Source organism: Myotis nattereri (genome assembly GCF_964212035.1).
Source record: "Myotis nattereri genome assembly, chromosome: 2".
Taxonomy (NCBI): domain Eukaryota; kingdom Metazoa; phylum Chordata; class Mammalia; order Chiroptera; family Vespertilionidae; genus Myotis; species Myotis nattereri.
In genome coordinates this window covers 204,045,986-204,072,712 of record NC_138076.1, presented here as the reverse complement: position 1 = coordinate 204,072,712, position 26,727 = coordinate 204,045,986, and the positions used below count along the sequence as shown (strand labels likewise).

Sequence of the window (26,727 nt, the reverse complement as noted above, 5' to 3'; positions counted from 1 at the left end):
CTCTCACTAGGTTCTGTCTCTAGGTTCTGAGGCCAGTTTCTGTCCAGGATCTTTTGCCATGTTCTCTCCAGTGAAGTTCTTCTGTCTCTAGAGAACGTTCTGTGTAGGTTCTGTGCCAATTTCTGTCTCTCTTCTGGCTCTTGCTGTCTTGTTACATCTGTATTTATACCAGTTGATTCCAATTCTATCAATCTCTATTCCAAAGGTTAGGGCGTTTCTTATCTCCATTCCAGGGAGTAAAGATTATGTAGCTTAAGCATGATTGTTCGTAGTTAAAGTGATTAATTACCCGCCTGGCACTTAGTTAAGAGGTTTTATTCCCTCCCTAACTTCAGGGGAAAATCCCTACCTGGGGAAACAACCTTTCTCAGAGACCTTGGTTAAAACACATAGTGCCAAGAAGGTGAGCAAACATATTAAGAACAGTATGCCATATATGCCAGGTCCCTTGAAACAGCAAGCATGGACCGGCTCCCGGCAAATTCCCCCTTTTTTATTTTTTAAAATCAGGCATTAAAAAGAAAAAAAAACCCAAATGCTCTCTTGTATCCATTTTAAGAGTAGCAATGTCTATTTTGAATAGAAAATATTTTGATGAAGTCTGCTATACATGGCTGTATTACCAAACCTGGCTGGAGAAGTCCCTGTGTCATTCCTTCTTCGCTGACTCCGTCCACCCTTTGGGGACACCTGGACCCGCTGGGGCTGGACCCCAGCATCTGGCGCCCAAACAGGGACCCCTAGGTAAGCGCCCCGCACTCGGGACGGATAGGACTCTACCGTAGGAAGAGGGTGGATAGTCTTCGCCGACTCCGTCCACACCTTTGGGAACCCCTGGAACAGGATTCTCCTAGGTAAGCCCCCCCCCCCATTGAGAACCCCACACTCGGGACGGATAGGACTCCACCAGGATACTGCAGACCCCCCTATAGAGGATAAGTAGGGTAAGAAGGTGGATAGTACAGAACTTAGATTGAGAAGATGTGCCATACTGAGTCCAAAGAAAGAAGACTCTGTATTGATCTTTAGATTAAGAAGATGTGCCATACTGAGTCTAAAGAAATAAGACTCTGTATTGATCTTTTAACACATATGCTTGCTAGCAGAGGAATTAAGGTTACTCCCAGTCAGACAGAACTTTTTATACAAGAAGTATGTCCATGCTTTTCTGAGGAAGGAAAGGTAAATGTAAAGGCATGGGAGGAGGTTGGCCCAAGGAGCCTTATCCTTAACCCCACTGCAGCCTTTCCACCCTGGGAAAGTGCAGGATTGGCAAGCTCTCCCTGGGGTGACAGATCAGGACTCAGGTAATAGCGGAAAGTGCCAATCCTACTCTTAAAATGGATACAAGAGAGCATTTCGGGTTTTTCTTTTTAATGCCTGATTTTAAAAAATAAAAAAGGGGGAATTTGCCAGGAGCCGGTCCATGCTTGCTGTTTCAAGGGACCTGGCATATATGGCATACTGTTCTTAATATGTTTGCTCACCTTCTTGGCACTATGTGTTTTAACCAAGGTCTCTGAGAAAGGTTGTTTCCCCAGGTAGGGATTTTCCCCTGAAGTTAGGGAGGGAATAAAACCTCTTAACTAAGTGCCAGGCGGGTAATTAATCACTTTAACTACGAACAATCATGCTTAAGCTACATAATCTTTACTCCCTGGAATGGAGATAAGAAACGCCCTAACCTTTGGAATAGAGATTGATAGAATTGGAATCAACTGGTATAAATACAGATGTAACAACACAGAACTTACAACACAGAACCTACACAGAACCTAGAGACAGAAGAACTTCACTGGAGAGAACATGGCAAAAGATCCTGGACTGAACCTGACTACAGAAATTGGCAAGAGAACCTGACTAGAACCTGGTGACTGAACCTGGCTGGAGAACCTGGACAGAACCTGGCTGGAGAACCTAGCGAGGGAACATGGCTACAGAACCTGGCTGGAGAACCTGGAGAACCTAGCAAGAGAACATGGACACAGAACCTGGCTGGAGATCCTAACCAGAACCTCTCTGGAGATCCAGACCAGAACTTCGCTGGAGATCCAGACCAGAACTTTGCTGGAGATCCTGGCTAGGCTGCTGATCAACTGAATGCTGTCTCCGTGTCATTCCTTCTTCGCCGACTCTGTCCACACCTTTGGGGACCCCTGGACCCGCTGGGGTTGGACCCCAGCAATCAGCTACCTCCTGCATGCCCCAGGGATTGAGCCTGCAACCCAGGCATGTGCCCTGACCAAGAATGGAACTGTGACCTCCTGGTTCATAGGTCGATGCTCAACCACTGAGCCACACCCGCTGGACAAAGTAGGTATTTTAGCTTTAGCCTCCATCTTTCCATTCACTTCCTTTTTTTGTTAATTCAGCCAAAGTTGGTTTCTGCTGGATGCAATATAACCCAGCTGATCTAACACAAAACTGAATAATCAAAGTTGCCAAAGCAGCAGCTTGGTTTAATCTTGGCTTGGCTATGGGAGACCTGGCTTTGTGTACACACTACTTATTCGCTGTGTGACTCTGGCTTTGGGCAGGTCATGGCTAAGCATCACTTTGCCCATTTTTAAAATAAATATATCCTGAAATCCCTGTATTCCAGGCAAAGACAATTACAATGCAGTACAATAATGTATTTAAAAAAAATATTTGTCTCATAGAATTTTTTAAAAAAGCACTTGAAGTTCATGAGGACCTTTTATCAAATGTAAAATATCTAAATAAGTAAAACCTTTTTCTTTCTGAGTATCTTAAAAATTACTTGTGGCATGGCCCCCTCTGGGGTAATTTATTACCCTTTCCACAGGTAATTTAGTTTTTGGATCTAATCTGGTTATCTTTTTGATGCTTAATACATGCACCCAATCATTGCCAAAGGCTTTCTTTGGTGTGTTTTATTTCATTTTTATCTTATCCCATTCTTTCCTTTATTTTAAATACCTTTACATACAATACATATATAATTGACATTCAATAGACTGCACATACTTAAAGTGCACAATTTTATGTTTTGATACATGTATACATATACACAACCATGAACATATGCATCACCCCCAAAAGATTCCTAGTGGTCTTTCTAATCATCACCACTTCTCCTTCCCTCCCATCCACCCTCACCATCCCCAAACATACTGATCTGCTTTCTGTCGGATCAATTCGCTTTGTCTACAGTTTTATAAAAAGAAAATCACATATGAACTATTTTTACAACATAGTGATTAGATATTTATATAACTTATAACGTGATCATATGATAAATTTAGTGCCCATCTGACACCATACATACAGGGTGAGGCAAAAGTAAGATTACAGTTCTGAGTACATGAAACACAGAGTTTATTCTTATATTATTTATTAATCATATTATTTTCCATATGAACAACTGTAAACCTACTTTTGCCCCATGCTGTAGTTATTACAATATTATTAACTATATTCCCTATGCTATACTTTACATGCCCATGACTACTTGTAACTACCAATTTGTACTTCTCTTTTTTTTCAATCCTCACCTGAGGATATGTTTTTATTGATTTTAGAGAGAGAGGAAAGGAGAGAGAGAGAAAAACATTTCTCGGTTGCCTCTTGTATGCACCCTGACCAGGGATCAAACCCGAAATGTAGGTATGTGCCCTGACCAGGAATTGAATCCGCAACCTTTTGGTGTATGGAACAATGCCCCAACCAACTGGCAAGGGCCCAATTTATACTTCTTAGTCCTTCCCCCCTTTAAAAAAATATTTGTATTGATTTCAGAGAGGAAGGGAGAGGGAGAGAGATAGAAACATCAATGATGAGAGAGAATCATTGATCGGCTGCCTCGTGCACGCCCCCTACTGGAGATTGAGCCTGCACCCAGGCATCAAACTGTGACCTTCTGGTTCATAGGTTGATGATCAACCACTGAGCCATGCTTTTTCATTCATACCCCCAATTCCCCTCCCACCTGGCAACTGTCAAAATGTTCTCTATGAGTTTGTTTCTGTTTGGTTTGCTCACTTACTTTGCTTTTTCTTAGATTCCTCATACAAGTGAAATCTTTTGGGTGTATTTTAAGTAAGGCAGATGTATATATAAAATCTCTCTGTCAGCAAAGTAAAAACTTTTTTGGAGTCAATTCAGAAACTCAGTCCTTGTCTACATGAATTTTCCAATAATTATTTTATAAAAATCATATACACACAAAAATCCAACACTTTTGTCTTTCTGTGTGATACTGTGAGGCTCTTATTTTGATATTAGGGCACAATGGCCGACTTTTGGCAGTCAGTTAAGGATATAATTAACACCTGACATACACTCTGCTTCCTGGACTCGTGACTTGTCTGGGAACATATCTGGAGCCTGGGCAATAATGACCTATATGCACAACAGGATTTATTCTATTCTTAAACCTCTGAAAATATCCAAGTCAATGTGAAAGGTGCAAGTGAATTACAGGTCGCTAAGCCAAGGTTTTAAGGAGAGAAATAAACCATTTGAGATTAACAAAACCGTAATTTAACCCTATATTAAGGAACTTGCTCAAAATTCCAAGCTATTTTTATTCAAAACGTGGAGACATTTATACATATGTGTACATACACACATACACAGGCACACAAAACCAACCACTAAGTCTCAGGAAAACACTGCTAAGAACAAACTATTGCTCAGGTTTCAGATTCAGGTTCTATGTGGGGTTCTAGTTCCCTTGATCCTTCTCTCGCTTTGAAACTAAAGCAACATAGCCCTGAAGTCATAGCCTTTTGATGTAGAAGGATCCTGAGAAGTCATCTAGTCTTATATACCCCCTGATGCCAGAGTGCCCTCTGCCAATCCCCCAAAGACATTCAATACCATGTTGGGAGAGAGGCAGTGTTGCAGTGGTTGAATGCACATGCACTGGGGCAGAAACATAACTGGGTTATCCAGGCTTTACCACTTACTAGCAATCACTTAGGGTTAAGCACCTTAACCTCAATTTCTTCCTTTGTAAACAGTGTATGATAATAGTACCAGCTATTATGAGCTTGAATGGGTTAATAAATGTAGTGTTTGGCATAGTGTAAGGACATGGCACTTAATAAGTGCTCAAATAAAATGTAGATAACATAGACTACTAATATAAAAGAGCGGCTCATTCCAATGTTAAAATAGTTCTGGCTGCTACTTCCTTCCCATGGATCCTGCTCGGCCCTACAGAGCTTAACCAAAATCCCTGAGTGACTATCAACAGGGCAGAGCTCATGGCCCACCTGAGTCTCCTTGTTGCCAAGCAGAAGTGCCCAGCTGTTCGATTATTCCTCCTGTGGCCCTCCATGACACACGCTCTCTTTCCTGGATGTTTACAAGTGGCTCCTGCTTGGCTTTGTGTACATAATGCTATCATATTGACTATCTTGACAGAAAAGCTCAGTCCACAAGGGGTGGAATGAGCTGGGTGAATCCCCTAACTCAGCCTTAGACTGTGGTGAATTAAAGTCCAGAGATGGGTTTGCCAATGAGAGAACCAGTTAGCCCGTCTCTTGCCAGCTGTGAAGTTATCAGTTCCTTGCCTGTAAAATGAGGGTATAATAGTATCTACCTCCTTGAGTAACTGTGTGGATCCAAGGCAATACCTCTTTGACTCCTGTTCTTTCTTGAGCCCTAGTCCAGTTTTAAGGCCCACCAGTTCACTGACTGCTCCCATCACGGTTATCAAGGTTACCAAGGATCCTCATGCAGTCATATCCAGTGGTCAAGCCATGGCTTTCATCTTTCTTGACTACTTGGCAGCACTTATCACAGCTGCTAACTTCTTCCTCTTCTGAACATTTTCTTCACATGTCTTATGGGACACCACTCTCTCCTGGCATTCATTAACTCTGGTTACTCCTGCAGTTTCAATTGCTAGATCCTTCTCTTCAGCTCCAAATGCTTTAGAGTCCCAGGTCAGGCCCCTTCTGTATCTACACTCACTCCCTAGGCCATCACATCCAGTGTAATACTGTGGATAAGAGCAGGGGCCGTGAAGCCAGACTGCCTAGGCCCATGGTCGGCAAACCGCGGCACGCGAGCCACATGCAGCTCTTTGGCCCCTTGAGTGTGGCTCTTCCACAAAATACCGACTTCTGTGCACGGGCCACGAAGTTTCAATCACACTCTATGTGCGCGCCCGCACATGGTATTTTGTGGAAGAGCCACACTCAAGGGGCCAAAGAGCCGCATGTGGCTTGCGAGCCGCAGTTTGCTGACCATGGGCCTAGGTGAGTCCCAGCTCTATAATGTACAAGCTGTATTACGGAGGCAAGTGATTTAACCTCCCTGTGCCTCAGTTTCCTCATCCATAAAATAGGGAGTGATTTCCTAAAGTTACTGTGAAGATTAAATTAGTTACACAGGTGAAGAGCTTAGAATGTGGTAAGCTTTTATATATGTTATGTAGTTATGTGGCTTCATCTACCATAAATATACTGAGGGTTCCCAAACATATATCCCCATTCTCCAATACTCTAATCTCGTATTTAAAAGCCCACCTGAAATCTCCATGTTGATGTCAAACAAGATCTCAGAGATTATGTTATCTAAAACTGAACATGATTCCATAGCTTCCCCCAACCTTCTTTCCCTTTATCTCCCCCATCTCACTAACAGGTATCACTATTCAGCCAGGTGCTCAGGTGAAAACCTTAAAGTCATCCTCAACTCCTCTCTTTTTCCCCCTCATCCAACTTTCATAAAATCTTGTTACTCCATTCCAAAATACATCCAGAATATGACCTCTTCTTACTACTACCACCACTACCACCTGACCAAGCCACCATCATTTCTTGCCCAGGCAACTGCAATACAACATAACTGGTACCCTGGCTTCCCTCTTTGCTCCATTTAATCTATTCTTTACCCGAGAGCCAGAGTATTCTTTAAAAATGAAAATTAGATGTTGTTTCTCTGCTCAAAACTCTCCAAGGACTTCCCATCACTCGTGGCATGAAATCTAAATTCCTCTCATTTCCTAACAAGGCTCTATATGAACTGTTTACCTCTTGTCCTCATCTTCAACCACTCTCTCCTGGCCTACTCTATGCTAGCCACACCGTCTGCCTATGTTTGTCCAACGTCACAAACACATTTCTGCTTCAAGACCTTTATGTTTGCAGCTACTTCTGCCTGGAATATTCTTCCTTCACATCTACATGTGATATACATTCCTCTTTCTCATTCCTTGGCAAACTCTGTTGAAATGCTACTTGTGAGAGAGACCTTCCCAGTCCACTTCAGCTAAAAAAACCCACAAACACTCCCCACCCTCATTCCTGCACCATTCCTGTCTGCCCTTTTATCTTATTTTTCTTCATAGCACTTAACAACAAAGCTGATAATATAAGTTTGCCTACTAGAATATCTGCTCCTTGGTGCTCACAATTTTATTGTTTTGTTCACTGCAATGCCCATAGCACCTAAGCAGTGTGTGGGATATAGCAGTTGCTCAATAAATATTGTTTTTCATGCATTAAGAAATTAATAGTGCTTGGCACAGTTCCTGGGACATAGTACACAGTTATACATTTGTGATGTTAATTTTAAAAGTAAAAAAAAAAAAAAGTTTAACAGAAAGGCCAAAATTCTTTAGTGACACTTCTTAAGATGTCAAAAATAAAATATCATATTTTCACTTAATTTCAATGTAAATATACAATTATCTTGTACTTACTTGGAGTTTCTTCTAAAATTTCCTGGAACTTAGTTCTCTCATAATCCACCAATTGGCGTTGAAAATGTGGTCTAAAACTCCTAATTAGAAAATTGGCCATGTCCATATTCATGAGGTCCAGGACATGGAATATTTGCCTAAAAATAATTAGAGAGGTGATTAAGAAATTAACCTGAAATTCATTAACTTTTACCTATTTTCCAGACTGGAGAAAAATAAACATCCCCAAAATGGTTTTTAAATTCCAATTGCCACTTGGCAAAGTCATTTTTCATAGAAGGCATTAGACATGCATTCCAAATGTATTCTTAATAGCTCTCAAGAGTACTGCTTTAGCAAATACAATACTTCCAGCTGAGCCATTACATCCAGTCCTGAACTGACAGAAACACACTAAGAAGTATATACGATGAGTTTTAACAATGAGACAAAAAGGGTTCAAGAAGAAATTTTCATTTGAAAACCCCTGAAATGTTAAGGAGTCTAAATGTAGTGTATATGGTTTCTATTCCTAAGGGGTTAAGAAAAAAGAAAAGAAAGGATGGAGGAATGGGGTATAGGGAAAAAAATTGTTCCTTTTAGAGTTGGGTAGCCTGGTGCTCAAATCCAGCTCTGTGGCCAGGCACAGGTTAATCTCTTTGAGCCTGTTTCCTCACCTTTGAAAGGACAGGACAAGATTAACCTTAAAGGGATGTTGTGAAGAGTCAATGAGATAATGAATGTAAAATGTAGGGGACAGTGGCACCCAGTGTGTGCTCAATAAATGACCAAGATGAACACCACAGATTTGATATTACACATGATAAGAGAATTAGAAGCAAAGAATCTACATCTGAAGAACTGCAATTCGCTAGAGCTGAGCACAACTCCAAGGATACATGAAACCCATTTTACAGGTGGGGAAAAGTGACTCCGAGAGCTCATCACCCAAGGTCATAAAGTTACCTGCTACATGCAGTTTTCCTTCTTCTACCTTTCCAATCTGTACTAATAATAGAGGAATACGCAAATTGTCCGGGATGCCGTCACAGTAACAGTAACAACAGAACAACAGGCTGCATGGGGCGACCAGGCCGGCAGGGAGGTTAGTGAGGAATGACCGAATGATTGAACAGCAGGGGGCGTGGGGTGACTAGGCCAGCGGGGGGGGGGGGGGGGGACAGTTGCAGGCAACCAGGCTGGCAGGGGGGCAGTTGGGGGCAACCAGGCTGGCGGGGGGGGGGGGGGGAGTGAGGGGTGACCAGGCCGGCAGGAGGGGGCTGTTGGGAGCAACCAGGCCAGCAGCAGGGGGGCTGTTGGGGCAATCAGGCCAGCAGGCAGGGGCAGTTAGGGGTGATCAGGCAGACAGGCAGGTGAGCAGTTAGGAGCCAGCAGTCCTGGATTGTGAGAGGGATGTCCGACTGCCCGTTTAGGCCCGATCCCGGCAGTCGGACACCCCCGAGGGGTCCTGAATTGGAGAGGGTGCAGGCTGGGCTGAGGGAACCACCCCCGCCCCCGTGCACGAATATCATGCACTGGGCCTCTAGTACTATAATATAAAACTTACATATCAACATGGCCATATTCATGCACACACACAAAGAAAAGTTCCCCTCAATCGCAAAAAGTGATGCAGACTCCTCCTTCCTCTGGGCTCACAAAGAAGCTATTATCTGCAAAGCCAGATTAGATTCTCACTTCCTCGGGGAAGCTGTGGCAGGATGGTTAGATTTGTGGCTGGGAGATGTGTTTCTAGATGGTAACCACATTTCTCAGGCCTCCTTTAATCTAGGTGGGACCATACTAGAAGGTGTCACTTGTGGGCCGAGATGGTTAAACACTGGATACACCTTCCCCATGATCTCCTTCCCATTTACCAGCTGAATGTAAAGGACTCTGAGGACCTGGGCAAGGGTGGAGCCAACACAAGAAGGAACCTGAGTTACCGAATGGCATGTGGAAGGTTTCCTGACCAAAAAAAACCCTGACTTGGATTGTGACATGAAGGAGAAACAAATTTGTATTGGTTAAGTCACTGAGAATTCATGGTTATGTGTCACAACAGCAAACATTACCCTAATAAAGAGACCTTTTTAGATCCTTGACTATGTCCCTGCTAGGGTCTCTATTAACCCTTCTACTTCCCCTTCCAAAACACTTACCACAATTGTAATTCCTATTCAAGGTCTGTCTCCCCACTCAACTGTAAACTCCTTGGGGTCAGGGATTGTCTCTTTTTCATCACTGCATCCCTAATGCCCAACACATGCCAACTAACAAGCCTGTTAGATCATTCCATCTGAAAACTCTATGTACACAGCAAATGACTTAAATTCTTGTTTGTTTGTTGTCCTACGGCCAAGGAGTCCTCTGAGAGGCCAGTTATTACTCTGTGTCTCTCAATCCCCACACTTCCCCTTTGTGTGACCTCAGAGGTACTCTAAGAAAAGGCAAGCAGCACAAGTGCTAACCTCAGCAGCTCCACAATGTTGCCAGTGGCCTTTAACTTTCTGATATCGTCATCTCGCACGGGAGCACACAGCTTTCCCATTGTGCTGATGATATAGTTGGCCAGGCCTTGGATGTCAACAGCACTGTGCTCAGCCTGTTGTCTAATGAGGTCCGTGTCCAAAACTTCACAGATCTGGTTGCGAAGCCGGTTTCCACTACCAGGAATCAGAAAAGAGAGAAGAATCTACACAGGGAAAGGAAAGAGAAATTAGCAGCATCATTACATGAGTAAAGGTTGCCACTTTTTTATCTCGATGTCCAGATGACCAAGCTCCCACCCCATATTTTAATGCCCTGGATGCCACAGAAGTTTATAGGAACTGGGTGGTGGATCAGACCACTCCAGTGTCTCAACCCTAAAAAGAAAGATCTAGCTTCTGAATTAAAGTCCCCCGCATTCCCTGCCCCTGCTTTTCATGGGAAATTATTGATTCTCTCAGAATGAAAGCAACTAGTAAGGAAGCAATGTTACTGAAATAACTTCCAAAGGTTTATAGATAATCTGTGCAAAGAAAGAACAAGTTGCAGATCGTAGCTCCAAAAGAATCCATTGAAGAAGGGCAAATGGAATCCTCCCCATGGGCTCCATTAATATAACATATTCAGTACACAGCAGACACAGTACTTATACACATAGCACATGGCAGGAGCACTCTGAGCCAGAGTGCCTCAGTTTCCACCCCTCAAAGCTGTGTGACCCTGGGCAAGTGAGGGAACTTGGTTTCTTTACATGAAATGACAGGTGTAACTACCTCAGTGTTATGGTAAGGACAAACGAACAGTCTACTGCTTGGCACAGAGCTAGTGTCTTGTTAATGTTGGCTAAAACTGTAACTGTCACCGTATTTAGTCCTTACAATTACCCTGAAAGGACTCAGGAAATAAGACGTAAAGAGGGAGAGGCCATAACCAAACTAGAACTATCTAACTCTAGAGTCTGTGGTCTTAACCACTACTCTGCGTAAGCATCACCCCGAGTTCCCTCCACTGCCTCTTTTCCCAGCTTCCAACCTACTCTAGGAGGTGCAGGGAAAGTCCCTCCCAGTGACTGAACTTGCTCAGTTTTTAAAGAAGAGTCTCTAATACTCTTTGGAGTACATGAAAATAGTCTTTGGGGGGGGAAACAATTACTAATTAATACAGACAATGTCAACCTGCCTCTCTGATTTCTTCAAACAGTTTGATGGCGTGGTCATACTCAGGAGGGTCAGCATTCAGTTCCGACTCCAAGACATCCCAGTAGGCCTGGTGGACGATGCGCTTCACTCGGCTGGCCAAGCTACAGGAATGAAATGGACTATTTTTTAAAACGAGCATCGTTTTCCCTGTTTATAAAAGGAATATATTCATAGTAGAAATCTTAGAAAATGGAGAAAAGCAGAGAATAAAAATTGGCCATCATCCCACTATTTCCATTTTTTTTATGTGTTGTTTTAACAGAGAGCACCCAAGATGTACAATATTACATACTTGTTTCATCATTAAATATTCTGTCGTGTTTCTCCTAGACTTTTAAAATGCTTCCTTCCTATAGCTTTCAATAAGTTCATAAAATTCTTGCCTAAGAAGATGTCAGAATTTACCTAGCTATTCTTTTACACAGATTCTTAGACTTGTTCTAGATTTTTGGGATGAGATGGCAAAGTTGTTCTTTCCTCAACAGCTGAGATTTCGTGGCACAGAACAGAACAGATTGGCCCCAAGGAGACATATACTTGAAAGCCTGCCAATTTCAGCTTCCATGTCCCATTTAAAGTTAGCCAGACCAAACTGCTGAAATAGGAGCTTCCTAGGAAAAGCTCACAATAGAATAGATGGCTGCCTTGCTTCACCCCTTATGTCCATGTCCTAAAATAGGTGCACACTAAAATACACATCCCTCCTGAACGACACCACTTTGCAACTGCTCTGAGAACAGCACATATTTCCCTGCCCTAGAATTACTTACCAGTCTCTACACCCCTCACCTAGGGCTGGTATAAACAACCATGATGAAGTGCGGTTACCACAGAAAACCAAACGGACACACCTACTTTGGCCAGTTATCTTAAACAATATTAAGAATTATTACGAACAACATCCCCAGGAGCAGGAAGACTGTGATCCACATTTTATATTTTAAAAACTTGTTTACTACTGTCCTACTTTAAAACAAACAAAAACATTCTGAATGGAATAAAATATGTTGGCTTAAGTGATAGAGAGAATGCCTCTGGGTTTATAAATGGCACTGGGAGGTTGAAGGCTCAGTGCCATTCCCCAGGAGCCAACTTTGCCTCTAAAGATGATTTATCTGTAGTCATGGCCACAAGCCTTTCTCCTCGTTGGCCCGGCCACTGAAGCCAGACAGGGTGAGAGAGGGTACAAGGGTGTGTCTGTAACTGAAGGCGGCTTGTCGTGAGGTTGAAGACGGGAGCCTATGCAGTTGTCATTCCCTCATCCAGAGGCTTCGGGGACGTCTCTTTCTTAGCACGTTGGCAACTCAGCCGCATTTCCTTATTTTTCACAATGTAAACATCCGTTTTTAATAAGTCGATCTGCATATATTTCTTGTGCGTGTATTATGTCAGGTACTCTGCTAGGTAATAGGGACAGAGCAAACATACAGACATAGTTCCTCCACTAATGGTGCTTTGGGTCCAGTGAGAAAGGCATTGAACATAATATTATAAGGTATCTCAACAACAGGGAGGTAGAGGGGGCTACAGGAGACTTTAACAAGGGGATGTCATGTAGTCTAATGGGCTCAGGAAAGTCAGGAAAAGCTTCACCCAGGAAGTGACGTAAAAGCTGAGTTCTAAAGATTATGGGTAACATGTACCCAGAGGAATGGTTTTTAATTCAAGTATAGGGCTTTGTTAGAGAACCAGATAATGTTTACTCCCATTCAACTCAATACAAGAATTTCCAGGAATCAGCGTGAATATGTGCATGCATGCATGCATACACACACACACACGCACACACACACACAATCTGCAGTACAGTTTATGCACGACAAACATCTCTAGGTTACCTGTTCTCAGGGAGGGCATCTTTTTTCAGCTGAAAGTTCTCATTGACAGCAATTTCGTGAACAAGAGTCATGTTTTCTAAGGTCCTCGCTGCACCCATCACTTCGTCAAACGTTACAACCCTGGGAGGGCTTGCTGCTGAGAGAAAAGCAAAGACCAGTGAATGTTGTGGAAGAGAAGCTGTCGTCCAGTGAGGCTTCCTGATGCAACTAAAGTGTAAGTTATTCCAACATATATTTTCAGGGTTTTATAAGTAAGGAGACTATATACTAAAATAGGTGGATTCCCCGGCTTAATATTTAAGACTTCAAAAATTTAAGAACTCCTTTGATAGCTTCAGTTACTGCATTGATAAATTTTCAATGTTTTTGAGGTAATCTTATTAATATAGGCTAACTTAAATTTTAAATTAATCATATTTGTGCCTATATCTGTATTTATTACATATAATATACAGGAAATTGATGACTACTTTTTATTTTGTAATTCATAACTCTCATTAATTTAAGCAGACTTAATATGAAATAACTGACTTTAAAACTGTAATTTCTAAAAATATAGGCAGTATAGCAAAATGCTTAGGTTTGGTTCTAAATTTTGCCAATTGGTAGTTATTATTTGACATCACTGGGGCATAACTGACCTCCTCATAGGGCTGATTTGGGATAATTAAATAAGGTAATTCTGGTAAAAAAGAACACAGTAAGAACTCAATAAATGTAGATAATTAAAATAAATCTGATAAGCTTCTTAATGTACTTCTCAGAAAAAAGTAGTAAATAATTAATCTATTTCTAAAGATTGTTCTTTAAAAATTATCTAATAAATCAGGCCCTTTTGAACTCACTGTTGGAACTCTTAGCTCCTATTAACTAAAAATCATTACCTCAAATAACAGTACTGACTAGCAATATTCTGCTACCTAAGATAATATTAAGAGGATGAGGAGGAGGACCAGGAGGAGGAAGAAGAGGGAATGGTGATATACAGAATTAGTAAAACCCTTCTTCAGGATTCCTAGGTACCCTTTTAGAGGCATCAACCCTGAATATAGTATAAAGAGTATGAAAAAGCACAGAAAACTGGGTGGCTGCTAGCAAATCCTTTTGCCAATTCTCTGTCCCAGTAAGAAGTCTCTTTAAGGCCTAGCCATTTTGGCTAAGTGGTTAGAGTGTCGGCTTGCTAACCTAAGGGCCCCGGTTCGATTCCAGTCAAGGGCACGTACATTGGTTACAGGCTCCTCCCTGGCCCAGGCCCTGGTTGGGGAGCATGCAGGAAGCAACCAATGGATGTGTTTCTCTCACATCGATATTTCTCTCTATCTTTCCCTCTCTTTTCCACTCTCTCTAAAAATCAATAGAAAAATATCCTCAGGTAAGGATTAAAAAAACAAACAAAAGAAATCTCCTTAAAAATGTCTGTACCCTTTGGTCCAATAATCCAATTATATCGAAAGAATTCCTGAAAAGGCTTTATGCACCACCAAGGTATACATAAAACACTATAATAGCAAAACAAAACAAAAAACCAATGAACTAAATGTCCAATGATAAATCAATGGTTAAATAAATATAATCATATTTACTTGATAAAGTAGTAAGTAGTCATAAAAACTATGTTTTAACAATATATTATCATGAGTAAATGCTTTAGTTATAATTCAAAATGAAATGTCTATGTGAAGAATGAAGATATGACCGAGCACTTCCAGCTGTCATCTTCAGATGATATCATAGGCAATGTTTTTTCTCTATACTTATCAACTCTCCAATTTTTAAAAATGAGAATGCACAAATTGAAAATAAATACAAATGAACTAATTTTTTTGAAGTGGGCATCTGATCATATTAAACATTAGTTGCTTTTTTCTGCATTTGCTTTGTCAGCTAAAGTGTTCTATTTTCTATACAAAATGCCAACTAAAAAAAAAAAAAAAAAAGACAAACACACCTGTTTATACATCTCTAGCTCCCACACACAAAACAGGGGGAGGGACAAGCTGTCTCCCTTCAGCAGGGCCACTCTGTTTTTCTTTTCTTTTTAAAAAATCTTTATTGTTAAAAGTATTATATATGTTCCCCCTTTCCCCCATTGACCCCTGACCCCTGTAGCCTGCCCTCCCCCTCCAGGCCTTCACCACCCTATTGTCTGTGTCCATGGGCGAGGCCACTCTTTTAATGCTTTCTCACCCTCCAAGTGTAGTAATTCTCCTCATGGGCACTTTTCTGGGGTGATTTGCACAACAGTTTTTGAAATCAGCAGGAAACTCTTCAGATTGTTTCACTTCCTCCATGACCCTCGAATTGGGCCAACTTTTCTTTCATGTAAATCAGAAATGATCAGAAAAGACCAATTTGAATTTATCCTTGAATGTGGTCCAAGAAGTCATGTCAAGGACTGGGTTTCCACTACTGAGAAAGACAGGTGGGGTGGATTTATAGTCAAACAATTGTGCTAGTACGGGTTCACTGAGCATCTTTAAACCTGAACCAAAGCAGGCCAGAGACAGAGATGAAAAGAAAAAATGGGCAGGTTGTAAACTTGCGTGGCTATTTATTCCCAAGAGCCTGCACAAGGTAGCTGCAGGGCCCCCGCAGTGCTATTCCAGTAGATCTAGAAAGAAGGGAAGTGTACCCTCTGATCTCAGGCCTTTTTTAGTTTTAGAACCCGGCACACAGGTCTGGACCCTTCCCTCCAGCGGTCCCCCCCCCCCCCCCCCCCGCCACTCCCTCCCGCACCGTCAGCTTACAGGCAGGAGAGCTGGATTTGCTGGAGGAGTCGCTTGTAAAGCTCTGCCTGGAGCACTCATAGTCACTGAGCGAAGCCATGCTTTCGGAAAACCGGGAAGAATCTGAGTCGCTCTGCTGGTCCTCACCCACACACCGCTTCTCGCCACCATTGAAGGGCATTTTGTGTCACTTGAGTGTGGGGTAAAGAGATGGTACCTGCACAGACAAACAGGCCCTGTGTCAGTAGTCTGTGGTACTTCACCCGTGGTGTCTCCGTGTCGCAGGTGTCACAGTGTTGGAAAGGCGCCCAGAAGACGGCCCCTGCTTCCCATAGCACCCCAGCCAGGCTATCACTAGGCCTTCCGGAAGAGGGAACCACAGCCACAGGTGTGAGCTCACTCAAGACACCTTGGTGTGGCTGTGGACGCTCAGTAATCACGGGTCCTTAAAGCACAGAGTGCAGAACACAATCTCTGCGCCTGGGCTGCTAAATCATGGGGAGGCAGGAGTAAAAGTCTGGGGCTCCGAGGTCACACTGCCTCGGTTTGAAGCTCCTCCAGTCTTTTGTCACGTGGCCTTGAGGAAGGCACTGAACTACCTACCTCATCAGTAAAACTGGGCTGAAAGACTAATCGTAGGATTACTTGAAGATGAAATAGGACTCATGCGAAAGTGCTCTGACCCTGGCCGGGTGGCTGGCTCTGTTGGTTAGAGCATCATCCCATACACCCAAAAGGTTGAGGGTTTGATTTCCGATCAGGGCACATACCTAGGTTGTGGGTTCTATCCCCCGGGCAGGGCACATACGAAAGGCAGCTGGTCGATGTTTCTCTTTCTCTCTTCCCCCCACCCCTTCCCCTTCCTCTCTAAAATATCAATAAAAACATATCCTCGGGTGAGGAAAAGAAAGTTCTTAGTACAATAGCTGTTAGCTATTGCTATTGTTCCTATGTCTTTGTTTGAAATAAAATATTTTTGCAATCAGCCTCATTCCTTGTCTGTGAGCCTCCTGGGGAAAGGAGAAGGCTAATTAAAATCTCCAACTGCCCAGTCTTATGTTCTTCTCCATTTTCCCATGAACTGCCAGGATGTGAAGAGTCAGGCCTGGTACTTGACAATGTACAAAGTACCCACTACCACCCAATGGACAAACAAGCACAAACCCTGATTCACAAGCTGGGGGAACAGACTCTGAGGAACAAGAGGACTTACTCTGCCCTAAAACTAGTCCCTTGACTCTACATTCCGTGCCTCTCAGGGCAGGGCAGCTGGGCCCAGCCACCCCCTAGAAAGGAGATTCTGGGCACACGGGATCCCAGGCATCAGCCCAGGAGCCTGAGCCAGGCCCGTGAGAAAGCTGGCCTTCATATGAGAGTGGTGGCAGCTGACACCGAGGGGAAACCTGGGCTCGAGGAGAGAGGCATCTCAAATCCTAAGTGGACAATGGTGATAGTACGGGTTCACCGAGCGTCTTTAAACCTGAACCAGCTCACAAAATGAGGTACACAGGGCTTTCAAAGCTGCCAGAATGTGAAACCACAACTACGCATAGTATGTCTAGAAATACCTGCACAGTTTCTTCAATGATTCCGTGCATATTTATTGAGTGCCTACTGTGTACCAGGCACTGGGAAAAATAATAGTGAACAAAACAGACAGGGCCCTGTTCTCATGGCTCTCAAGTCCAGTGACTGAAACTGTGTGTGCCAGATGCCAGAAGACAAGAAAAGGCAAAACAAGGCACTGCTGAGGAAACATGAGAGAGGAGAGGCAGGCGGGGCTGGGACTTACGGGGAGTCTAGCCTTTGTGAGAGAAATAGTGCCACTTTTCACGTCTTGGGTAGTAGAGACAAGGATGGGCCTGAAAGGGACTTGTTAAGGGTCAAAAGCCCAAAGGCATTTGCACCTGACCTCACCTAAACAAACTTCTTTAGACCTGCCACTCACAGAAATGCACCCTGGCTTGGCCCACCACTTCCGAAAACAGAAAACTACCAACTCGGAGGTGGCCTCTGCAGACCCAAGGGCAAGAAGTTGAGTGTAGCTGCCAGGAAGCTACCAGGTAGAGATATTCACCTTATCCTGGAGTCCCAAGGCCAACCACCAGGAACACAGGTTATAAAATGGCCCCGAACCCCTGCATCCTCCTTTACCCCGTGCCAATTAGATTCGACTTGAGCTTTAACTCCCATCTGCTGGGCAGGGGCAGGGAGGATAAAAGAAAAGCGTCTGCCTAATCCTTTCACTTCCACCAAACCTCAGATCCTAAAGGGAATGAATGCTTCCCTTCCCTCTAGCGTTGCTCTTTGCCAATATTCTACTTCTCATTGATGGCATTTCTTGAAAATGCTACCTCCTCCAGGAAGCCCTCCCTCTACTCCCTGACCAGACCAAGGGCACTCTTCTTTATACATCTTCCCGTATCTCCATGAGAATGCTTAGTCCCTCGTACAGTGGTTTTCCTCCCATGGCTACTTCCAACTCTCCTTAATAAGGCAGGGACTGTGGCTCGTCCATGCCAGGGCCAAGTATGTGACAAGTCTTCATTCAGAGTCAGCTGAATTGGAGTCACTGAATCCCATGTGGTGCAGCTTCAACCAGAACATTTGCAAACTGATATCAGGACACATTTACAGGCCTGGTGCTGCCGAAGTTCAAGCACTAGAATAGAGAACCTACACCAAAAGCTACCTTACTAGGTTTAAGACTTAACATTCCCTGGTCCTTATCACACTCTTATTTGAATATTTTAAACTTTGTTTCACTCTCCTCCCCCCAAGTCATTCCACTGTAACAATTGTGCCATGTATTGGCCTGCTCTTATTTCTCTTCACTTTGGCTGTTTTTTCCAAGTAAAGGTGAATAAAAGCTTCCATCCACTGGAATTTATAAGTAGGTTCATTCATATATTAATCCACTGGATTTATTTAACCATAAATTCATCCATTAGCATTTATGAATGTTCCATTTTTTTTCAATTCCAGCTGAACAGCACACTTCATAGGTTTTTAAATTGTGTTTGACAAAGCAGCAAAGTATAAAGATTTAAAAAAGTAAAGACCTAGCCCTGGCTGGTGTGGCTCAGTTAGTTGGGTGTCGTTCTGTGCACCAAAGGGTTGCTGGTTTGAATCCTGATCAGGGCACATGCCCAGATTACAGGCTCAATCCCCCAGTGGGGGGCATGGCTTGCAGGAGGAAGCCGATTGACGTTGCCCTCTCACATCAATGTTTCTCTCACTCCCTTTCTCTCTAAAAATCAACGAACTGTTGATTTAAAAATAAATAAATGGACAAAAAGTTTAAAAAATAAAAGATCTAAGTTAGAAGTTGGAAGTTGAGGATATGAGGCCTGGTCTGTCATTAATTTCCTGTGTGACTTTCCGCACATCACATCTGCTCTCTTCACCTCGTTTTTCTGAGGGGGTGAACTTATACCAGGTATAAGTTCCCTTTCAGCGAGGAATTGCTAAAATACTATAAACCCAGAGTTCCATGAGGCATCACTAGAAGTTCTGAGAAATTAAATATGCTCATGGCAGACAGAGTTAATAACATGCACCTATGCTTTTTTCCAACATTTCACTGAAGGTAGAGTTCCTGGCACAGGGAATGGAACAGACAATTTAAAAGCTTCAAAATGTTTAGAAAACTGTTTATTTGGCAGAAGCCTCCCCTGACACTGGCTTTAGTGGATCTAAACAGAAACTTTTCTTTGAAGCCAAAATGTCCATCACTTTATTAGGAATTGCCTGTTTCCTCATGTAGGCATGCTAATACTACCTAGCTCATAGAATTGGTGTGAGATTTCATTTAGTCAATGTATGGAGAGATTTTGGAACAGTGTCTGACACAGTGTAAACAGGATATAGATGTTTGCTATTATTAGTATTATTTACTTTTCGTTGTTGTTATTACCATTATTTTAGACATTAAAAACTCTAGAGGGAAGAACAGTTTTATCCCAGGATGATAAAAGCATGTCCCCCTACAGGAGGGGTGGGGAGCCATTTTCCTGCCAAGGGCCCCTTGGATATTCATAACATCATTCTGGGGCCACACAAAATTATCAAGTTAAAAATAAGCCTGCTATATTTAGTCAAACATTCAATTAACTCACCCCTAATGCCTTGGCAGGGCCAGACCAAATGATTTCTTGGCCATACACAACCCGTGGGTCAGACATTCCCTACTCCTGCCTTACAGATAAAGAAGGCTGGCAGTTAACCTAGGACAGAACTCCTGCACAAAAGCCAAAAAAAAAAAGCAAGTGGCTGTCCTGGTGTAAATGGTTTTCTGTAGTAAGTTCCTTCACATCTGTTCTTACTTTTCTTGGTCTTGGGTTTCCATGTAAGTCATCTGGGGACAGTGCTACTTGACTCAAAAAACAACAACAAAAAAACCCCACTGAGGGTAATTAGATTGCTTTGAAAACTATTTTGGATCTTCTCTTAGAACAAGTGATAATAAAACCAGGCTGATTCTTTGAGAAAGGCGGTGCTTCTCATACCCAGAAACTTAGACCTTCAACACTGCAACTCACAAGCAAACCACACAACTTTTCTGGAACAATGCATCTCAAGCCTGCAGAATTTACTCACGGGCCAAAGGTAAAGTCAAAGGTGAAAACAGAAGATCACTTCAAGCAAAGCTCCCAATACTACAGTGGGTCACTATTCAAAGAGGATCACGTTTTTTATTGCAAGTGTCCCATATTTAATAATAATAAATGCAATATTCTATCATTCCTTCCAAGGACAAAGACTGGGATGTAGCAGACACTTAAGTATTTCTTGTTGAATGACTAGATGGATGAACGAATGGCAGAATGACCACTGATATTTTAGGGAGGAAGGAATGGGTACAGGAACCTGAAGGGGTTAGTCCCATGTTTCATAACAGATGGAGGGAAGACAGGTTTTAATTGTTGTGAAGATAATTTCAATAGTCAAGTACTTAAGCTCCTAGTAATAGATTATCGACTATTATTTTATTCTTACTAAAAAAAAAGTTATTAATTACGAAAATGTCAATGTCATAAAAACAAAGGAAGGATAGAATATGTTCCAGATGAAAAGATACTTTACAGTGAGTGCAACAGATGATCCTAGACTGGATCCTGCACCAGAGGGGGTTGGAGGGGGGGGGGGCAGGGGGGGAGGACATTATTGGATCAATTGAGAACATTGTTATAATCCTTGAATCTACCTCTGTATCACAGCATTAAATTCACAGAAGTTGATAAATGTACTGTGAGTATGTATTTAGGAATAAAAGGACATAATGTATGCAACTTTCTCTCAAATTATTCAAATGAGAGAAAGAGAAACAAAACATATGGAGCAAAATGTTAATAGGTGAATATAAGTAAAAGGTAGACAATAGGGAGTTCCTTGTATTATTCTCGCAACTTTTTCTATAAGTTTGAAATTATTTCTGAGCAAAAGGTTAAAAAAGAAGAAAAAAGTACTAAACTGAAACTTCAACTCTAATTCAAAACAGTCCAATCTCCTGCAGATTTTAGATTCTGATTGTTCCCACCACTGTGATAGCTTAGATACCACTCTACTACAAAAGTCCTTCTATACAGTCAAACTTGTCCCAATGTCCTTCTTGAAAAGTGGCAGAGAATAAAACAAGAAATAGGCCAGAGCCCTTACAGAGAGGAAAAATAAATCATCCTTTTTAAGAGTCCTTGCCATGTGGTTTTCCTTTTCCTAAGAAGTCTCCTGGCGGTGGTTTACAATCCATCTGTGATCTGGCCTCTGCCCACCTCGTCCTGGTACCACTCCCCGGCTAACCCTTCCTGCTCCAAACACAATGGTCTCCTTTAGGTTCCTCGGACAAGCCAAACTTCCTAATTTAGAGCACTTGCACCTGTTAGTCTCTCCTCCTGGGATGCTCTTCTCCCTGAGCACAGGATTGGCCCCTTGTCATTCAGATTTAAAACTAAATGTTACAACTTCAAAGTCAGTTTCCCTGATATCCCACTCAATCCATCTAAATTAGCCATCCTAGGACAGATAGAGAGCTCAGTATCATTGAAGAACAATTGAGCCACGCCTCTATTCATAAGACGCCTTGGGATTTCCTTCTCTTTGGCCTCACTCACATTACTTATATTCTCATTATGTGGTCACTGAAAGTACTATAGTTGTTTCTGCATTTCTGTTTCCCCACTACATTTTAAGCAGCTTGCAGGAAGAAGCTATCTCCACTCTCAATTCCCAGTGCCTTAGAAATGTGTTGAATTTATAAGGCACCAATAATTCAATACTCATTGGTAGCAAATAATAACAAGGCTAATGGTTATTAAGTGCTTATTTTAACCCAGCCCCCATGAAAAGTGCTTGAAATGTTTTATCTCCTTGAATCTTTATTGTAGCCAAGGTACTTCTATTATCCCCATCTATAATAATAAAAGGGTAATATGGAAATCAACCAATTGGCCAAACAGCAGAACGACTGTCCGGGTGACCACACTATGACAGGCACTGGTGTCAGGCCAGCCAAGGCAGATACGATTGGTCGGGGAGCCTGCCACCGCCCCACAATCGCCCTGCAGAGGGAGGCCCCGGCCACTGGCCGGTAGGGTGATCCATGGGAGGGGAGAGTCTACGATCACCGCAAAGAGGGAGGCCCAGGCCACCCTCTACAGGGCGATGGGTAACGGGGCTCTGTGATCGATTGCCCTGCAGAGGGAGGCCCAGGCCACCAGCTGGGGTGCTGCAGCGGGTGGACAGGGCCTCCCTCTGCCGGAGGGATGGATCGCGGAGCCCCCACCAGGGGGAGGCCCAGAGTACCCAGCAGGTGGCACTGAGATGGGTGGGTGGGGCCTCCCTTGCACAGCATCTATTGATCTATCACAGGGCTCCAGGACTGCAAGAGAGTGCAGGCTGGGCTGAGGAAGACACACACACACACACACACACACACACACACTGCACAAATTTCGTGCACCTGGCCTCTAGTTTTATACATAAGAACCTAAGGCTCAGAGAGGTTAAATGACCTGCCCAAGGGTTCACAGCAGCAGCAGCACAACTCAAATCCAGGTAGGGAATCCCTAAAGCCCATGCTTCTATCACTCTAGGACAGCTGGAGAAAATCAGGTGTGCTGCTCATTCTTTCCACTCCCATCCTGCCAAATCGATCTACCTATCACCATGTGAACATGTGCACATGTGGTAGCAAGCTGACCTTACCCCAGGGTGGCTGCTCAAGTGCTATGAGGTGAAGGGCATCACTGAATGCGTCTATTGTCCAAAATAACTCTAACCTCCCCACTAGAGTGACCAAAAATCCTCTATTAGGGAATCATTCTTTAAGCACTGCAAAATCCCTAGTTAAAATGCAAATATCAAAAGGGTGAACTGCTTTCAATGAGTGGAAGCCAACAAGATTTTGAAGTGAATTGTTCAGATTATACAGCCGTGCCCTGAGGAATGAAACCCATCCACCTAAGGTTGTCATAGAAAAGAGAAATTTCAAGAAACATCTAGTGGGTATCATCTTTGAAGACCCAATCAAGGTCAGGTGCCAGGACAAACATCCACATATGTGTAGTAAAGGGGAAGGCGTCAGAGAGTAAAGTTGCAGATGGTGTGGAAAATCTCCATCTTCTGCAAAATGCTGCTTTTGGACCAATCCCAAAGAGCGGCTCTAAAAAGTATCCATCCTCAGCAAAGCAAAAACCACAGAGGGGAGGGATAGGTGCTTGCTCCATTCAGCTAGCAGTGGTTCTCAACCTTCTGGCCCTTTAAATACAGTTCCTCATGTTGTGACCCAACCATAAAATTATTTTCGTTGCTACTTCATAACTGTAATGTTTCTACTGTTATGAATCGTCATGTAAATATCTGATATGCAGGATGGTCTTAGGCGACCCCTGTGAAAGGGTCGTTCGACCGCCAAAGGGGTCGCGGCCCACAGGTTGAGAACCGCTGATGGAGAATACCCGTCTTCACCAAATTAGAGACAACAGAGAGCCAGATAAAAGACAACAAGCCAGTCATTGTCTAAAACAGCAGATGTTCACACTACGCATAACATGACAGCATCAGGGAGGAGGATTTCTAGGCACTTTTCATCCTTGAAAACCCTGCTCCTCCCACCCCCGCTGCCCAGTTTTGGTACCTGTGCCCTCTGGGGCCCTCCCCTCCTCCTCCCTCCCCCCCTCCTCCCCCAATGGCAAGGAAGCCGCTTCCACACATGACTGGGTATCTTTAGCCCTGGGCCACTTCAAGTCAGGCCACCTCTGTGGGCTGCCAGGGTGCTGTATGAAATCCCTGGAGGCAAGAGGAAAAGAAAGGCAGGGAGCCTCCTGAAGTGGCAAACACGGCCATAACCTCATTATGGCTGGCAGGTAGCAAAGGGCAAGGTCTCTGGGCTGGAGATCACGAGACCACGGGGATCTTGGGGGACTGGTGGGCCCACTGGGGACAAGAACAATTTGTCTCGTTTCTTCAAAATAAAAGCAACAGGGCAGCCATCCAAGGCAATATTTCCCAAACTTCAGTCACTGGGGTACCGCTCTACACACGGTTCCACGTTGCCACCCTCCCCCATACACTCATTTATCCATCACTTCTCTTTACCCTCACCAGGTTTTTGCATTTAAACACATCCAGTTGCAAAGGAAACTTTCTATCACTGTGAAATCGCTCATTTGAGGGAACAGCTTTTCCTAATACTAAAGAAAACACGTAACCACGTCTGTCCGCGTGCCATCTCAAATCACCACTGGTAACCCCGGAGGTGCCACCGAGAGGGGCAGCTTTGGGAAGAACACGCCATCCAGGAGGGGCCAGGGGTTGGACTCCGGGCCTGAACGGCACTCCGCCTCTTTCCCCTAAGGAGGGTAACCTCGAGGGGCGCACTGGAGTGTGCACAGGCTGCCCCACACCCCCCCCCCAAAACACCCCCCACCCCCATCACACACACGTCCCCCGGCAGCACGTTTCCTGTCAAAACAAACCCTTGGGGGAGGGGACGGCGGAGGACGTGCCGAGTGCCAGGGAAACCCCGGCAACAAACCCTAAACAGACACTGCGGGCCCCGCCTGGCCCTCACCGCGGCTCGGTTCGCTCGCTCCAGCCGGGCCGGGGGTCGCAGGCGAGGGGGTGTCCCTTCCCGGAGCCCAGATGGTGGGAAGCGGCTGGCAGGGCGGTCGCTGGCTCGGGCCCAGCTAGATGTACACAGCGGCCCAGCCGCAGCGACCCGGCCGCCTCCGGGGCCCGACGCCCGCGACCACCCGGACACCCGTCGGGGCTCCTCGGCGCCCGCGCCCCGCTCCCACGCGGGACGGCGGTTCGAGGTCAAGCAAGAGGACTCGGGGCAGCAAGAAACCGGGCTTTGTCGCGCCTGGCCCTGGCGGCCCAGGACTGAGTTCTAACGCGGGGCAAAAAGCTCCGGGCTGCCCCACGCCAACATGTGCCCCCTCCGCCGGCCTGGGCCCAGCACCTCGGAGCCGGCGACCCTCCCCCGGGGTGGATACGCACCCGGCCGGCGCGGAGACGGCGGAGGAGAAGGGCGACTGAGTGAGCCCGAGTCGAGGGTCTCCGGGGGTCCCCGCACCCAGCACAGCACAAGCACTGGAAAACTCGCCAGTCCAACCACCCCCAGCCTCCCCGACCCCACCCCCCACGCGGTATTTAAAGGGCCGGGACGGACTCTAACGAGGCAGCCACGGCGTGACCATAACAGAACCGAGAGTAGGGGGAAAACTGCACGGGGGAGAGGGGAATCCAGGGCACTCCCGGCTCCGCCAGCAGGACTCTGACAGATCTCCAACTACAGGACACGTTCGCCACGTTCGGACGAAAGTAGCTGAGGAGAGCTTGGACTGAAGGTGTTTTTGATGCATGAGGGAACGCCATCCCCCCCCGCGTCCTAGGAGTGGTGCAGTCCGGGGGCTCCGAGGGGCGGGGAGAAAAGTGTTTACGGAACTGGGGCAGCAGTGCTGCCGAGAGCGGCCTGCGCCGGGGGCGGGGCCTGTCAGGGCCTAAGGGGCGGGGCCAAGATGGGTGCGCTGAACTGGGGGCGGAGCGGGGGAGCTGGGGCCGCGGGCGAGGGCACAGGCCGATCGGCTGGTAGAAGCGCTGGACTGACCCCCTTAGGAGCCCCGGGTGCGCACCAGCGTGCGGACATTGCTGCCAGTGTGTGGAACTTTCACTACCCAGACACCCCTCATTTAGACGGGACGATCCAGATTAGGTGCTCGCTGTCACACCGTGGACACAGAGACAGCCCAAATGCCTACGTGGCTAGTGTGTTTCTACGCACGTCAGCAACCAACAGTGTCACCCACGTTTGTGTCTGCACCTCCACATAAACACGGGTCCAGATTTGCATATGGCTGGACTAGACGATTAGCTCCTGGGAGTCACACCCACCCGGGCTCTCTCTGAAGAGTACACTTGTGTGCAGGCAAAAGATAAAGCATCTTACTTCCTCTAGGGTTTTTGGCAGCACCTAGTTCTATGTCCGGGAGACGTTTCGACACTGGTTAATGTAAATAAGCAGGGCCAGCATGGGCTCTGTGCAGGCAGGGCAGCTGCTCAGCTCTTGTGGGCATGCTTCAGGGTGTTCAGAAACACCCTCCCCCCGCCCCCCCGCCCCCCACCCCCCCATCTCACACACACATGAAAACCACTCTGTCTTCTGCCAGGTATAAGCTGGTGTTATTTAGGAGATAGTTTCATGCAGGGATGTAAATGAATTTTATATAGACTGAAGTATTTTTATTTAGTGCTGAAATCGTATCTGGGTCGTGGAGGCAAAATTGGTTCTAGAAACAAACCAGACAGGCAACATTTTA

At 44.8% G+C, this 26,727-nt stretch overlaps 1 protein-coding gene across 3 annotated transcripts in view; it reads right to left on the bottom strand.

The window, feature by feature from the left end:
* The window catches only part of TCP11L2 (t-complex 11 like 2), a 42,285-nt gene extending 16,726 nt beyond the window's left edge, over window positions 1–25,559 (bottom strand). The window contains exons 1-7 of one of the 3 annotated variants that reach the window (XM_081082983.1): window positions 25,409–25,537; window positions 15,932–16,127; window positions 15,372–15,593; window positions 13,185–13,317; window positions 11,327–11,447; window positions 10,129–10,352; window positions 7,679–7,815 (exon numbers count right to left, since the gene is read on the bottom strand). In XM_081082983.1, coding sequence (XP_080939109.1) covers window positions 7,679–7,815; window positions 10,129–10,352; window positions 11,327–11,447; window positions 13,185–13,282 — 580 coding nt within the window. In that variant the 5' untranslated portion in view covers window positions 13,283–13,317; window positions 15,372–15,593; window positions 15,932–16,127; window positions 25,409–25,537. Of the gene's footprint in view, window positions 1–7,678; window positions 7,816–10,128; window positions 10,353–11,326; window positions 11,448–13,184; window positions 13,321–15,371; window positions 15,594–15,931; window positions 16,128–25,408 lie in introns of all 3 variants that reach the window. The other 2 variants (XM_081082984.1, XM_081082982.1) reach the window with 2 other exon arrangements.
* Between the last annotated feature and the right edge of the window lie 1,168 nt (window positions 25,560–26,727).